The 12589-nt window shown below is 33.1% G+C and overlaps 2 protein-coding genes across 3 annotated transcripts in view; both read right to left on the bottom strand.

Moving 5' to 3' along the window:
- LOC107451291 (very long chain fatty acid elongase 4) overlaps positions 1 to 12589 on the bottom strand; it is a 69866-nt gene that overhangs the window by 44463 nt on the left and 12814 nt on the right. The window contains exon 1 of one of the 2 annotated variants that reach the window (XM_043056108.3): positions 2270 to 2464. The exons of the other annotated variant lie outside the window; for it this stretch is intronic. The gene's annotated coding sequence lies outside the window, so the exon portion shown is untranslated. Of the gene's footprint in view, positions 1 to 2269; positions 2465 to 12589 lie in introns of those variants that run through there. 2 annotated transcript variants of the gene reach the window in all.
- On the bottom strand, positions 9142 to 10369 carry LOC107451292 (uncharacterized). The gene has a single exon (XM_016067345.4). The coding sequence runs from the start codon at positions 10367 to 10369 to the stop codon at positions 9593 to 9595; it is 777 nt and encodes a 258-aa protein (XP_015922831.3). The 3' UTR covers positions 9142 to 9592.

Here is a 12589-nt window from a genome sequence, read left to right as displayed (position 1 = left end):
ATTATGCCAGGCCACCAGGCAAAATCAAAGGCTCCACGTATGTATGAAAAGATAAGCAACGATTCTTCTTTCTCTTCTTGACTTCGGAGATTCTTCTTCTTACCCAGGCCTACAAGGTCTTTTAATAGTAAAAGTGCATCTTCACAACTCTTTTGAGGAGTAAAACCAAACTGAGATTCGTTTAAGAGTTTATTGCTGTGCAAGAACCAAGCTAGTCTATTGGCTAAAAGTTTTTCTAGACATTTACCAAAAGTTGGTAAGAGACTGATGCATCTAATGTTATCTAAATGAGGTGTACATGAATCAATATTTTTGGGAATTAGAATGACATCAGCCCTCTTCCAATTAGGTGGAAAGCAACTAAGCCTCAAACAGGCATTAAAAAGTTTAGGAAGCAAGTTTGGAAACATATTGTGTACATATTTAACTGTTTCATTAGGAATATAATCAGGACCTGGGGCTTTATTAAGCTTAAGGTTCTTGACAATCGTATCAATTTCTGCTTCAGTAAATGGTGGCTCAAGATCTGTGTTAAGGGGAAAGTTCATTTCACTACGCAAGGCGGAATGGAACGGGTCATCAACCCTCAAAGAGTCTGATGGGAAGCATTTATTCATGACCTCATTCATTGTTTCCTCTAATGATGTAGTAACTGCACCACAAGGGAGTCTAATGCCAGTAACTTCATTTTTTTTGGTGAAATTTCGCTTTATGCCATAAGTATAAACTTGTTTCCAAACATTATGTACATTAATCGTATTTAGAAGTTCTTTCCAAGAAGAAAGTTTTGCGTCCAGAAGTTTATCACTGTAAATTTGTTTGAGTTGCAGATATTTTTGTCTGTAGAGCTCTCTTAGAGAAGAATTATGAGTTCTTTGAAATCTTCGCCTTGCTGCATTAACTTGTTTTCTCATACAGTTCATTTCTGTGGTTCACCAGGGCACTTTATGAGCTCCGTGTTTCTTAATAGGCATTGAAAGTTTAGAAGCTTGGTAGATAACAGAACCTAAGTCATCAGTGATAGTGTAAAGAGAATTATGATCCGTACAGGAATATAAGAGGTTAGTAAGATTGTCAACTTTATCCTTGCAGAAAAAGTAGAAACGGTCCCACTTTGCTTTGTTAACATTAAATCGAATCGGTTGATTGATTGACGAAGAAATATGAGGAGAAAGAGCAATATCAAATTCAATAGTAAGGCGATCCGACAAAGATTCATAGTCTGGAATACTCCAACTAGTAACATCTCCAAGAAGATCAGTTCCCACAACAGTTACATCAATATAGCTTGAACCCTGGGAACCGCAAAAAGTGAGGCAGCAATTCTCGTTAATCACGAATTCTTCATAAAAATATGTGATGGGCACTTTTCATCAAAAGGCTTGTGTCTAACATCTTGTTAGCCACAAGCCTTTTGATTTGCCTTGTATTTTTTGTTAGCATCATTAATATTACTATTGAATCGAACGCAATTGACACACGTTCGTCTATCATCATTTGGACAATTTTCACTTTTATGTTCTTTAGAACATTTAAAACATGCGAGTGAGTTTCTACATTCTGTTCCCCTGTGGTTGTAACCAAGACATTTATAACATCTATTAATTACAATAAAGTTCTCTACTCTGCAAATGGACCAATCACAGTGAAAATATCCAACAGATACGCTTTTCTTATGCAATGAAGGATTCACTTCCACAACAATATGTCGAGTCGTTTGGAACTTTTTAAGAGTGAATCGAACTCTAATACTATTTTTTACAATTATTATCCAATATATCAGGGTTTTGCTCGGAAATAACATTTAATACTTCAGCATCTTTAATATTATTTGGAACATTTTTAACTAATAAAGTTGCATTTCTAAGCTTTGGATCAGTAGATACCAGTTTCGGACTATTCTATAACTTCTCTTGTAATGTTAATCTATCTTTAGAAGAACAACACTGTACTAAGACTCTATTATTAGAGATAGTTTTGATACTTTTCACGTCCAGTGGAATTTCTCTAGGATTACCTTTTTCCATAAGTAATTTTTTAATGTCATTGGAAGAAAAATTCTCCAAATCAGAAGCGGCACTAACTACGAGATTGCTGTTTGTTGTTTTGCTGCAAGCCGTATAGCTATTATTTTCATTCATAGATGGCGATACTACTTCCGCGTATGTGGGTTTCACAGAAATAGCATTTACACTTTCTTCACATGCTTTGCGATAATTAAAAGACTGTAAACGTTCAAAAGTCTTAATAATGAGAGTATTTAGCTCACCCATTGTTGTCCTGTCATATTCCCTCAATTCTGTATTCATGTTGCACTTTGAAAGTAAGGCTTAGTTTATAATATTGTACTGATTTTCAAGAGACAAATAAAACGTGTCAAGCACGTCATCCGCCATCTTAGCTTCTCCCTTTCTATTCTGTTACCGTTGGTTTTAAATAAGTAATTTTTAAGAAAGTAATAATTTACATATTAAACATAACAGACATAGAAACATAAAAAAAACATAATAAGAAACCTGTAGAATATATATTACTTTCAAAGTTACAATTACAATATGAAATAGCAATCGAATTGCAGAAATTAAATAAAGTTCTTTAACTCAATGAACATTTTTTTTACGTTTTTAAATTACTGAACATAAAAATATTGAATAAGTTTGAATATTATAATTTTTTCTTCTTGAAATTAAGATATGGGTAGAAATTTTACAGTAAAAAGTTAATGTTATTTATTTCATATGAAGTTGGAAACAAAAATTCTTTTTTTCAAAACTATTTCAAACAAAATGCTTTTTAAACATTCGTTAATCGAAATGAAGAATTATCCTACATTATTGATCTTATATTATGATTCTACAGCATGTCTAATCATTAACAAAAAACAAAACTAAATTAATATTTAAATTATTAACAAAATTAGAATTCCTTTATTTTAAAGTATTTGCTCTTAAATTTTACCATTATTTCTTACGTTTTTCACTCTATCTTAATTTTTACATTCCTTCGAATTTTCCCTCTTGTCATCATTTTTAGAATATTTATTTCATTTTTTTAAATAAATTTAAAAAGTAAAAGCAGAAACTGATTTTAAAAAGATTCATTAAATTTTATTAAAAAATTGTGAAAACTTTATCTTCTTCGAAAAATTTAAATAAATAATATTTATTAAAAAAATATCTATTCTGTTTTTAAGGCAAATGCTTCAATTCAAGTAGAATCAATAGAAACTTAGTTTTTTACTTTAATTTATTTTAACTACTTTCGATCAAATTTTTCTTTAAATAGTATTTTCTCTATATGATACTACATTTAAAAAGTCAAAATATCCAATTTGTCCGTTTTAAACGCGGCAGTTTTATCGTTAAAATAGCTCTTTTTTGTCATTTTTCGAGGTCAATTCATTTCAAAACTAAATGGCTAAATAGATATAATTTGTATTTGGATGTAAAATATACATTTAGAGCATTTATTAAATTCTTGAAGTAGTTCTAGAGAATTAAAGTTTAGCTTTCTCAAAAGCGAATTTTATAACTTTTTGTAATCTCAAAATCAATTTTTGTACATTATTTAAAGTTATAAGTAATTTCTAGTTGCATTCTAATAAATATTCAAATACATTTTTAATCTGAGCTCATGTTTCCAAAGTGAATTTTCAGTTGAATTCATCAAAATTTTAAATCAAACATATCATCATTACTTCGTGTTTCAGTTTTGCATTTCAGTATTAAAAGCAGTTTCTTATTCTTGTGCTTTTTATTTCTCAATTTTTTTCCCCTGGCTCTTATTTTTCTTTATCCTTTTTTTCTAAAAGAACTTGTTGATAAGTAATTTCTTTATTCTTTTTAACAAATCTTTAAGTTTAGCGATGTTTACTTAAAAAGTAGGACTATTACATTTCATGATTACTAATCTATTCTTCCCTTTATTTTACACTAAGGTTCGCTTTTGTATTTTAAATTAAATTCAACTAAATTTCACAGTTGATATTTTTACACTTTTTAGTTACATTTTGGTAGGCACTTACTAGATATTTTCTTCTTTAGAAATGGATACAGTCAAAATTGCTGTAGACTATTAATACATTCATGATTCATCATATTCATTTTTTAAAGAAAATAACATTTTAGGATTAATAAAATGCGCAATTAATTTAAATATTTTCCATTTAATATCGCTTTAAAGCAATATTTCTACTCTAAAATTTGTTTTTCTAATTTAATACAGTATGACTTACAAAAAAATATTTTGCATAATTTATTCGCTAAAAATACTGAGAGTGATTTTATGAAAGTAAAGGCTTTATTTTGGCGAACATATGGCTTAGTTTTATTATTGTCGCTGATAAAGTTCGCCGATAAGTAAGGTTACTACATGCATTCTAAATACCGCCTCAGCTCCATTTCAGTGAAGTTTTGCCCAGATGTGTTAAGTATGATGTTGTTGTTATTGTTGTTAATTTACGTCGCACTAGAGCTGCACAATGGACTATTGGCGACGGTCTGGGAAACATTCTGGAGGATGATCCGAAGACATGTCATCACAATTTTGATCATCTGCGGAGGGGATGGCACCCCCGCTTCGGTAGCCCGACGACCTGCGAGCGAAATCGAGCACTTTACGGTAGCACAGTTTAACGAGGACCAATACCGCACACCCTCGGTCCCTACGCAGACTGATCCAAGTGGTCACCCACCCACACACTGACCGCAGCCAGTGATGCTTGACTTCGGTGATCTGCTAGGAACCGTGTCTTAACGATCAGTCCACTGCGGGAAGTGTTAAGTATGAAAGAGGTCAAAGGTTGTTTTACTTCTCACAGTTTCCCCCTCTTGCGCTATTCATGTTCATTCCTTTTCGAACGAACCTTTATTTTACCCTTTGCCTTGCCAAATTTGATTTAAACACGGATTGGGTGCACAGTCACTCCCCGAGCAAACCATTTGGCATTCTGCCAAGTTTGAAAGAGCGGTGTTCTGTTACATACCCTGTCACTTCACTAGGGATTTTCTTCTCGCATCTATCATTTATAAAATTCTGGCATCTAACATTGTTTGTAGCGTACAAAGCATCAACAAAAGCAGAACACTAAATAACCTTTCCTCTAATGATCGGATCTTCGCGTTCTAAGATTAATTCTTGATGTTTCGAGGGAGTGGCCTCAAATATGCTAATTACTTACTGCAGACGATATTTTAAGTTACGAAATCAGACACAAAAACATTCTTTTTCTGAATAAGCAAACCCTTTTTTCAAAGAACTAGGATTTTTATCCGAAAATATAGGGGATAGCCGTAATCTGGGAAATATGGTACCAATAGTTTGGCCTGGAGAGCGGTCCGAAGTTTGGACCCCATAATGTTAACTCTTTTATTTGCGCATTTCACTAAATCTCGAGAACTTTTTTAGCGAATTGAAAAATTCTTCACAGAATTATAAAATTCATTTATCCAAAAGTATTTTCATACAAAATTAAATTTCAGTAAATATTTCTTATTTTTTAATTATTTCATTTCATAATAGTAGAAAAAATTTTGAATAGTATGGTATACAATTTTTTTTTTACGTCCAGTAATATTTTCGAAGATAGATATATTTAAAGCATATTATCAAATTCCAATCGCAGAAATACATAAACCAAAAACAGCAATAATTAAATCCTTTAGCTTATGTGATTTCACTTAAAGGAAGTTTTCGACAGATTAGAAAAATATGGATTCATACTTAATATGTCTAAATCAACTTTTGACGTTCAAAAGTTAACATTTTTAGGTTACTTGATTACCAGAGAAAGATCTAAATCACTTCCTGAAAAAGTCAAAGCTGTTTTAGATTACAAATTGCCTGAAACTATTCATGAATTACGTATGTTTCTTGGTATGGTAAATTTTTACAGAAGATTTTTGAAAGATGCTGATAAGACGCAAGCAATTCCACATGAATATCTTAAGGGATCAGTAAAGAAAGATCGAAGGAAAATTAATTGAACCGAAGAAGCTATTCAAAGGTTTGAAAAATGCAAATAAGATCTAGCAAATGTTGCTTTACTACCCCACGCAAATCCTGAATTACCTTATGGCGTAATTAGTTGATTAACCATATTAGATCATCCAAAGGTTTAATTATATGAGCATTTTGCTCCCAAAAGGAAAAGATAACATTCTTTTAATGAAACAAAACTTTATTCATAATTCTATCCCAGCACGCTGCCACACAGCTCATGACGTTCTGCCTCCTGCTTTAGGGTTGCATTATTATTGTTTCGGCTTGGCGATGATTTTATTCGCCACAGAGTATCCCCCCAGTGACTGAGCGTTACCGAAGAAACGATAAAACCACTAGAGCAGAATATATAGCAAGAATTGTATAATGAATATAACTAATTATAATAATAAAATTGGTAAACAGAAATTAGAAAATATAACAGTAATTAGGAAAAAAAATATTTTTTTTTTTTTTTTTTTTTTTTACAACTGTTTAACGTATATCACAAAATAAACTACAATAATGAATTATTTAGTAATGTATGTCTCTAAATTTTTTGGAAATCTGACATGTCTGCCAGATCTTGTATGTGCAACGGTTGGTTGTTGTTTGGCTGGCTCATTTGGTACAATTGGTTTTGACGCTGTTTCGAGAGCAGTTTCCGTTAAATAAAAGGCGGGTTTCACTCGATCAAGAGAAACCGTTGTTTTTCGACCATTCAGTTCAATGGTAATGGTTTTTTTCGTTCTATTAATCACTTTATGAGGACCGGAGTAAGGCTGACGCAATGGATGTATTACATTATCGGCACGAAGATAAATATTTGCACAAGTTTTCAAATCGGGATGTACGTAAAATTTTTCGTTGCAATGTGATGTTGTGGCAATTGGTATTATTTGCTGCATGTCATCTCGTAATTTTGAAATGAATTCATGACTGGATGTTGTTGGTTTTATATTTTCAAATATCTCACATGGCAGGCGTAAAGGAGAACCATATATTAGTTCAGCTGGAGAACAATTTAAGTCTTCTTTAATGGCCACCGGTCATTTTCATGTGCTTTTATTGCAGATTTTAGATGTCTGGAGAAACGTTCCACTATTCCGTTTGAAATCGGATGATATGCTGTACTCCGTATTTTAGTCGTCCCCAATAAGTCTGAAAACGCTCTGAACAACTCCGATTCAAACTTCAAACTGTGCACCTCGATCGGTTGTCACTATGGAAGGACAACCAAATCTGCTAATCTATGCATTAAAGAAAAATTTGCAGATGGTTTCTGCTTTTTGGTCAGGAATTGGTATGGCCTCCGGCCATCTGGTAAATCTGTCAATCATTGTCAAAATATAATTGAAACTACCAGAGGGAGGTAGAGGTCCAACAATGTCCAGATGGACATGGGAAAAGCGTCCACCAGGAAGTGAAAATGTTCCAAAGGGTGTTTTAGTATGCCTTTGGACTTTTGAACGTTGGCAAGGTTCGCAACACTTAACCCAGTCTTTTATTTGTCGTTTCATGAATGGCCATACAAATCTAGATGAGATTAATTTGGTAGTGGCGAGAATACCAGGATGAGATATATTGTGTAGGTGATCAAATATGATTTTTCGATATGGCTCTGGCACAAATGGTCTTGGCTGGCCGGTTGATGTATCACATATTAAGTCATCATCAGAAATATGACATGGTTTTAATTCAAGTTTCAGAGAAGTTGTTTGATTATTGAGATATTTAAGTAGCTCTGGATCATTTTTTTGTGTTTCAGCAAATTTCTGAAAATCTAAAAACGTTGCTTTGGTAATAGAATCAATTTCAATTCTAGATAAAGCGTCCGCGACTACGTTTTGAAGACCGTGCACATGACGGATATCTGTAGAGTATTGGGAAATGAAATCTAAATGTCGTACTTGCCGAGTTGAACATTTGTTAGGATTTTGTTTAAAGGCAAATATTAAGGGTTTTTGAACTGTATAGATTTGAAATTTTCTCCCCTCTATCATGTGACGGAATTTCCTAATCGCGGAGTATATAGCAAATAATTCCCTGTCATACGTTGACCAATTGCGCTGACTTTTATTTAATTTAGTAGAGTAAAAAGCTATAGGTTCCCATTTATTTTGCGAAAGTTGCATTAAAGCGCCACCAACTGCGACATTTGATGCATTTACCCAAATACTTATTTCAGCTCCAGGAATAGGGTGCCTCAAAAGCGTTGCTTGAGCAATAGCGTTTTTAGCGGCAATAGAAGAATTTTCACTGTTTTCGTTCCACTTAAGAGGTTCGGAAAAATCGTGACCTTTAGAACGAGACTTTTTTTCTGTTTTTATGCCCTTCTGAAAATTGAACTAAAGGAGCAAGTATATGGGCGGCTCTTGGTATAAAACATCGGTAAAAATTAAGCAATCCTAAAAATTGACGGAGTTTAGTGAGAGTAGAGGGCTTAGGAAAATCAGTTATACACTTAACTTTATCAGGGAGGGGTTCAATTCCTTTTTCAGAAAGGTTAAAACCTAAAAAATCAACTGATGATAGGCCAAAAATACATTTAGAAACGTTTATGCAAAGACCATATTCCTCTAATCTAGAGAATAAAGCTTTTAAATGCTTGAAGTGCTCATCTAGATCTTTTGATGCAATAAGAATATCGTCTACAAAAGCATAAACGTTTATTAGGCCACGAGTGACTTCATCGATAAACCTTTGAAAAGTAGCACTGGCATTGCATAGCCCAAATTGCATCCTCAAACTCTCGTACAAGCCAAATGGGGTGCATATGGCAGTCTTGTGAACGTCTCCAGGATTTATGGGAATCTGATGATAGGCTTTGACAAGGTCGATTCGACTAAATATCTTAGAACCACGTAAATTTGCAGTAATATCAGCGATACAAGGAACTGGGTATTTGTCTTTAACTGTTTGTGCATTCAAAGCACGGTAATCACCCACTGGTCTCCATTCTAATGATCCTTTTTTAGGTATCATATGAAGAGGTGAAGTATAGTTGCTACTAGATGGTCTGATATGCCCTAACTGCATCATGTTTTCAAATTCAGATTTGGCGATTTTTAGCCTATCAGGAGCTTTGCCACTACCGGAGGTCCTTTAGTTAATATGTAATGTACAGTATTATGTTTGACAGGTTTATTGGGATCAGGTAATTTTGTTATAGATGGATATTCTTTCAGGAGGTCAAAATATTTATTATCTTCAGAAATTTTTTTAACAGTATGCAGTTCTGTTTGCTTTAAATGACCAGGAGTTTTTAACTTAGTTTTTAAGTCTCGAATACATTTATTTCTAAGGTCAGGCATCAATTCAAAATTATGGAGAAAATCGGCTCCTAGAATTGGTGTATTTACATTGGCAACTAAAAATGTCCAATTTAACTGCCTTCTTAACCCGAAATCTAAATTTAAAGTTTGTTGAGCATAAGCATTAATTGTTGAGGAATTTGCTGCAATAAGTGTCTGTTAGGGTGGGTTACGTTTTTGAAAATTATTTGCACATAAAATAGAAACGTCACTGCCTGTGTCTACCAAAAAGGAAACATTTGTTTTTCGGTCTCTAATGGACAGGCGACGTGAAATTTGTGGCAAAGAATAAGTCGCCTCTACTCTTTGCTGGTTTCGTTTCCCTGCCAAGCGCAAGGTTGAACACATTTTTCTGGCTTACATTTTTTTCCGAAACGTTGATGATACCAGCAATGTTCTGGATTTCGATACTGAGAGTTGGATCGAGATCTATTAGAAGGATTACTGCAGTTTCTTTGAAAAGGTGATCTACCTCGAAATGAAAGGCGATCAATCCTTTTATTTATTTTCTCGATTTCGTGAAATATTCTATCTTCACTTGACTGTCCATTAGAACCAGAAATAGCAAAATTTTCGACTGGGGAAGGGGTAACTTCTAAAATTCGATCCGAAATTTCAGCCGCTTTGTCCAGAGTTATAAAAGAAACTGCTGCTAATATTGATTGAACGGATGACGGCAATCGCTGTAAAAACAATTCCAGCATAAGTTCATTTGGAACTTGAAACGATTGAGCACGGCGCTTCATCGAACGTAATAAATCAGAAGGCTTTCTAGAACCCAATTCTTCACCCGATAAAAGTTGTCGAATCTCTTGCTGGGAAGAATCTTCAGAACGCTTTATAAGCTCTTCCTTTAGTTTTTCGTATGAGTCAATTGCATCGGGTTTCATAAGAATATCACGAATTAAGGAAGCTACATCGAGAGGAAGATTCGAAACTACATAATTATATTTCGTTATAGGCTCTGTAATTGCTTTTGGTTTTGCTAAAGCAAATGTGCTTTCGCACATAACAAACCATAAGGCAGGGTCTGATCTGTTGTAAACAGGAATTTGAACAGCCGAAACTTCAATCATTATGCAAGGTCTTCAAAAACGAATTCCTAAATATTTGTTTATAATGATTTAACTGACATCAAAATAAAAACGATGAATTTCAAACTAAAACTATATATAACGTTACTTAATCAAATAAAATATTATATTCACTAAGAAAATGAATAAAAATAAATGAATTGACATTCTTAACCGTTAAGAACATATTACTCAACATTTAGAACAATGTAACATTTAAAACAATACTGTTATCTAAAGTTTTTTAAGTTTAAAAATAATTTGACTAATTAAATAATGATCCAGTAGCACTTATCTGTATTTAGGCACAGTCTTTTGTAGCTTCTTTTCAATTTGCATGATGTAGAACAGTCCTTTTGAAAAAACAAATTTTTTTCATGCTTCTGGAACAACAATCTACAGCTTACTTTCGATTTCAAATTTCAATCAATCTTCATGCGTGTTATGTTCGAGGTCACCATTATGGTATAATTAGTTGATTAACCATATAGATCATCCAAAGGGTTAAAAATATGAGCATTTTGCTCCCAAAAGGAAAAGATAACATTCTTTTAATGAAACAAAACTTTATTCATAATTCTATCCCAGAACGCTGCCACACAGCTCATGACGTTTTGCCTCCTGCTCTAGGGTTGTATTATTAATGTTTCGGCTTGGCGATGATTTTATTCGCCACAACCTCTGTCTTTATTTACAGATGCTTCAGATTTGGCGATATGTGCAATACTCCAACAATACGAAAGCGATAGTTGGAAACCAATAGGTTTTTATTCTAGAAAATTAAATACTACCGAAAGAAGTTATAGTACTTACTATCGAGAGTTACTCGGAATTTATTTATCAATTAAATATTTCAAGCATTTGCTAGAAGGAAGGAAGTTTAATATTTTTACAGATCATAAGCCTTTAATATTTGCATTCAAACAAGAAAAATGAAAAAGCTTCTCCAAGAGAACTTAGACATTTATAATATGTTTCTCTATTTTCCACATCTATTCTAAGTGTTAAAAGTTAAAATAATATCGTTGTGGATACGTTATCTAGAATAGGAGAGATATCTGTAATAGATGAAAGAAATTATAGCCGAATCGCAAACTGATGATCCAGAGCTGCAAAGTTTGCTTACGAACCCTTATTTAAAATTTCAAAGTATCTCTTAAGTAATGGAAAATTTTTATGGTGTGATACTTCAACCACCAATATCAGACCATACGTGCCTAAATTTTATCGTCATGATGTGCTTGAGCAAATACATAGAGAGGCGCATCCAGGAGTCAAATCAACTGTAAAAGAATTAACATCTCGATTTATATGGACCAATATTAAAAAAGATTTACAGAAATGGACAAAGTCATGTAAATTGCCAAAAACCCAAAATTAACAGACACACTAAATCACAATTTGCTGAATTTCAACAACCAGACGAGAGATTTGATGTAGTTCATATAGATTAATTGGACTTTTTCCACCTTCAAATGGAAAAACATATTCCCTGACTTGTACTGATAGATATACATCTTGGTTAGAAACCATTTCAATTCAGGATATTGAAACAGAAACAGTAGCCAAGACATTCTATGAGCAATGGATAGCAAGATTTGGTGTGCCATATAAGGTAATAACTGATAGAGGAACTCAATTCTCTTACGAACTCTTTAAGAACCTTTGAATATTATGCGGCACAAAAAGTCAACATTCCACTGCCTATCATCTAGCCTGCAATGGTAAAGTAAAGAGACAACACAGAACCCTAAAATGTACAATTAAGGCTCATAATTCAAGAAAATGGGGTGAAACTCTCATAACTGTTCTTCTTGGTTTGAGATCTGGTCGAGGAAAATATTCAAACTGTTCAATATCACAAATGGTATATGGTAAAACAATAAAAATTCCAGAAGAATTTTTTGAGCCTTCCAAATATCCCTTCTCAGCATAATCGCTTGCAAAAGCTCTACAAAATCAGATGAAATCCTTAAATCCAGTTAAAACAAGACAAAATATAAAGCAAAATATTTTCATAAACAAGGATCTTCTATCATGTTTACCTGTATTCATCAGACTAGATAGAGTAAAAAAAGCCTTGAACCTAGGAGCATATCCAGTGGCCTACCAAGGACCAAATCCGGTGTTAAAAAGATATTAAAAATATTTCATAATCAAAATTAAAGGAAAAGATGACAGTGCTTTAATATATAGACTAAAACCAGCTTATTTGTTAAACGT

The sequence above is a fragment of the Parasteatoda tepidariorum genome, chromosome 8 (assembly GCF_982258835.1).
Source record: "Parasteatoda tepidariorum strain Cologne lab strain chromosome 8, Ptep-v5.0, whole genome shotgun sequence".
Taxonomy (NCBI): domain Eukaryota; kingdom Metazoa; phylum Arthropoda; class Arachnida; order Araneae; family Theridiidae; genus Parasteatoda; species Parasteatoda tepidariorum.
This window is presented reverse-complemented; position numbering and strand designations above follow the sequence as displayed.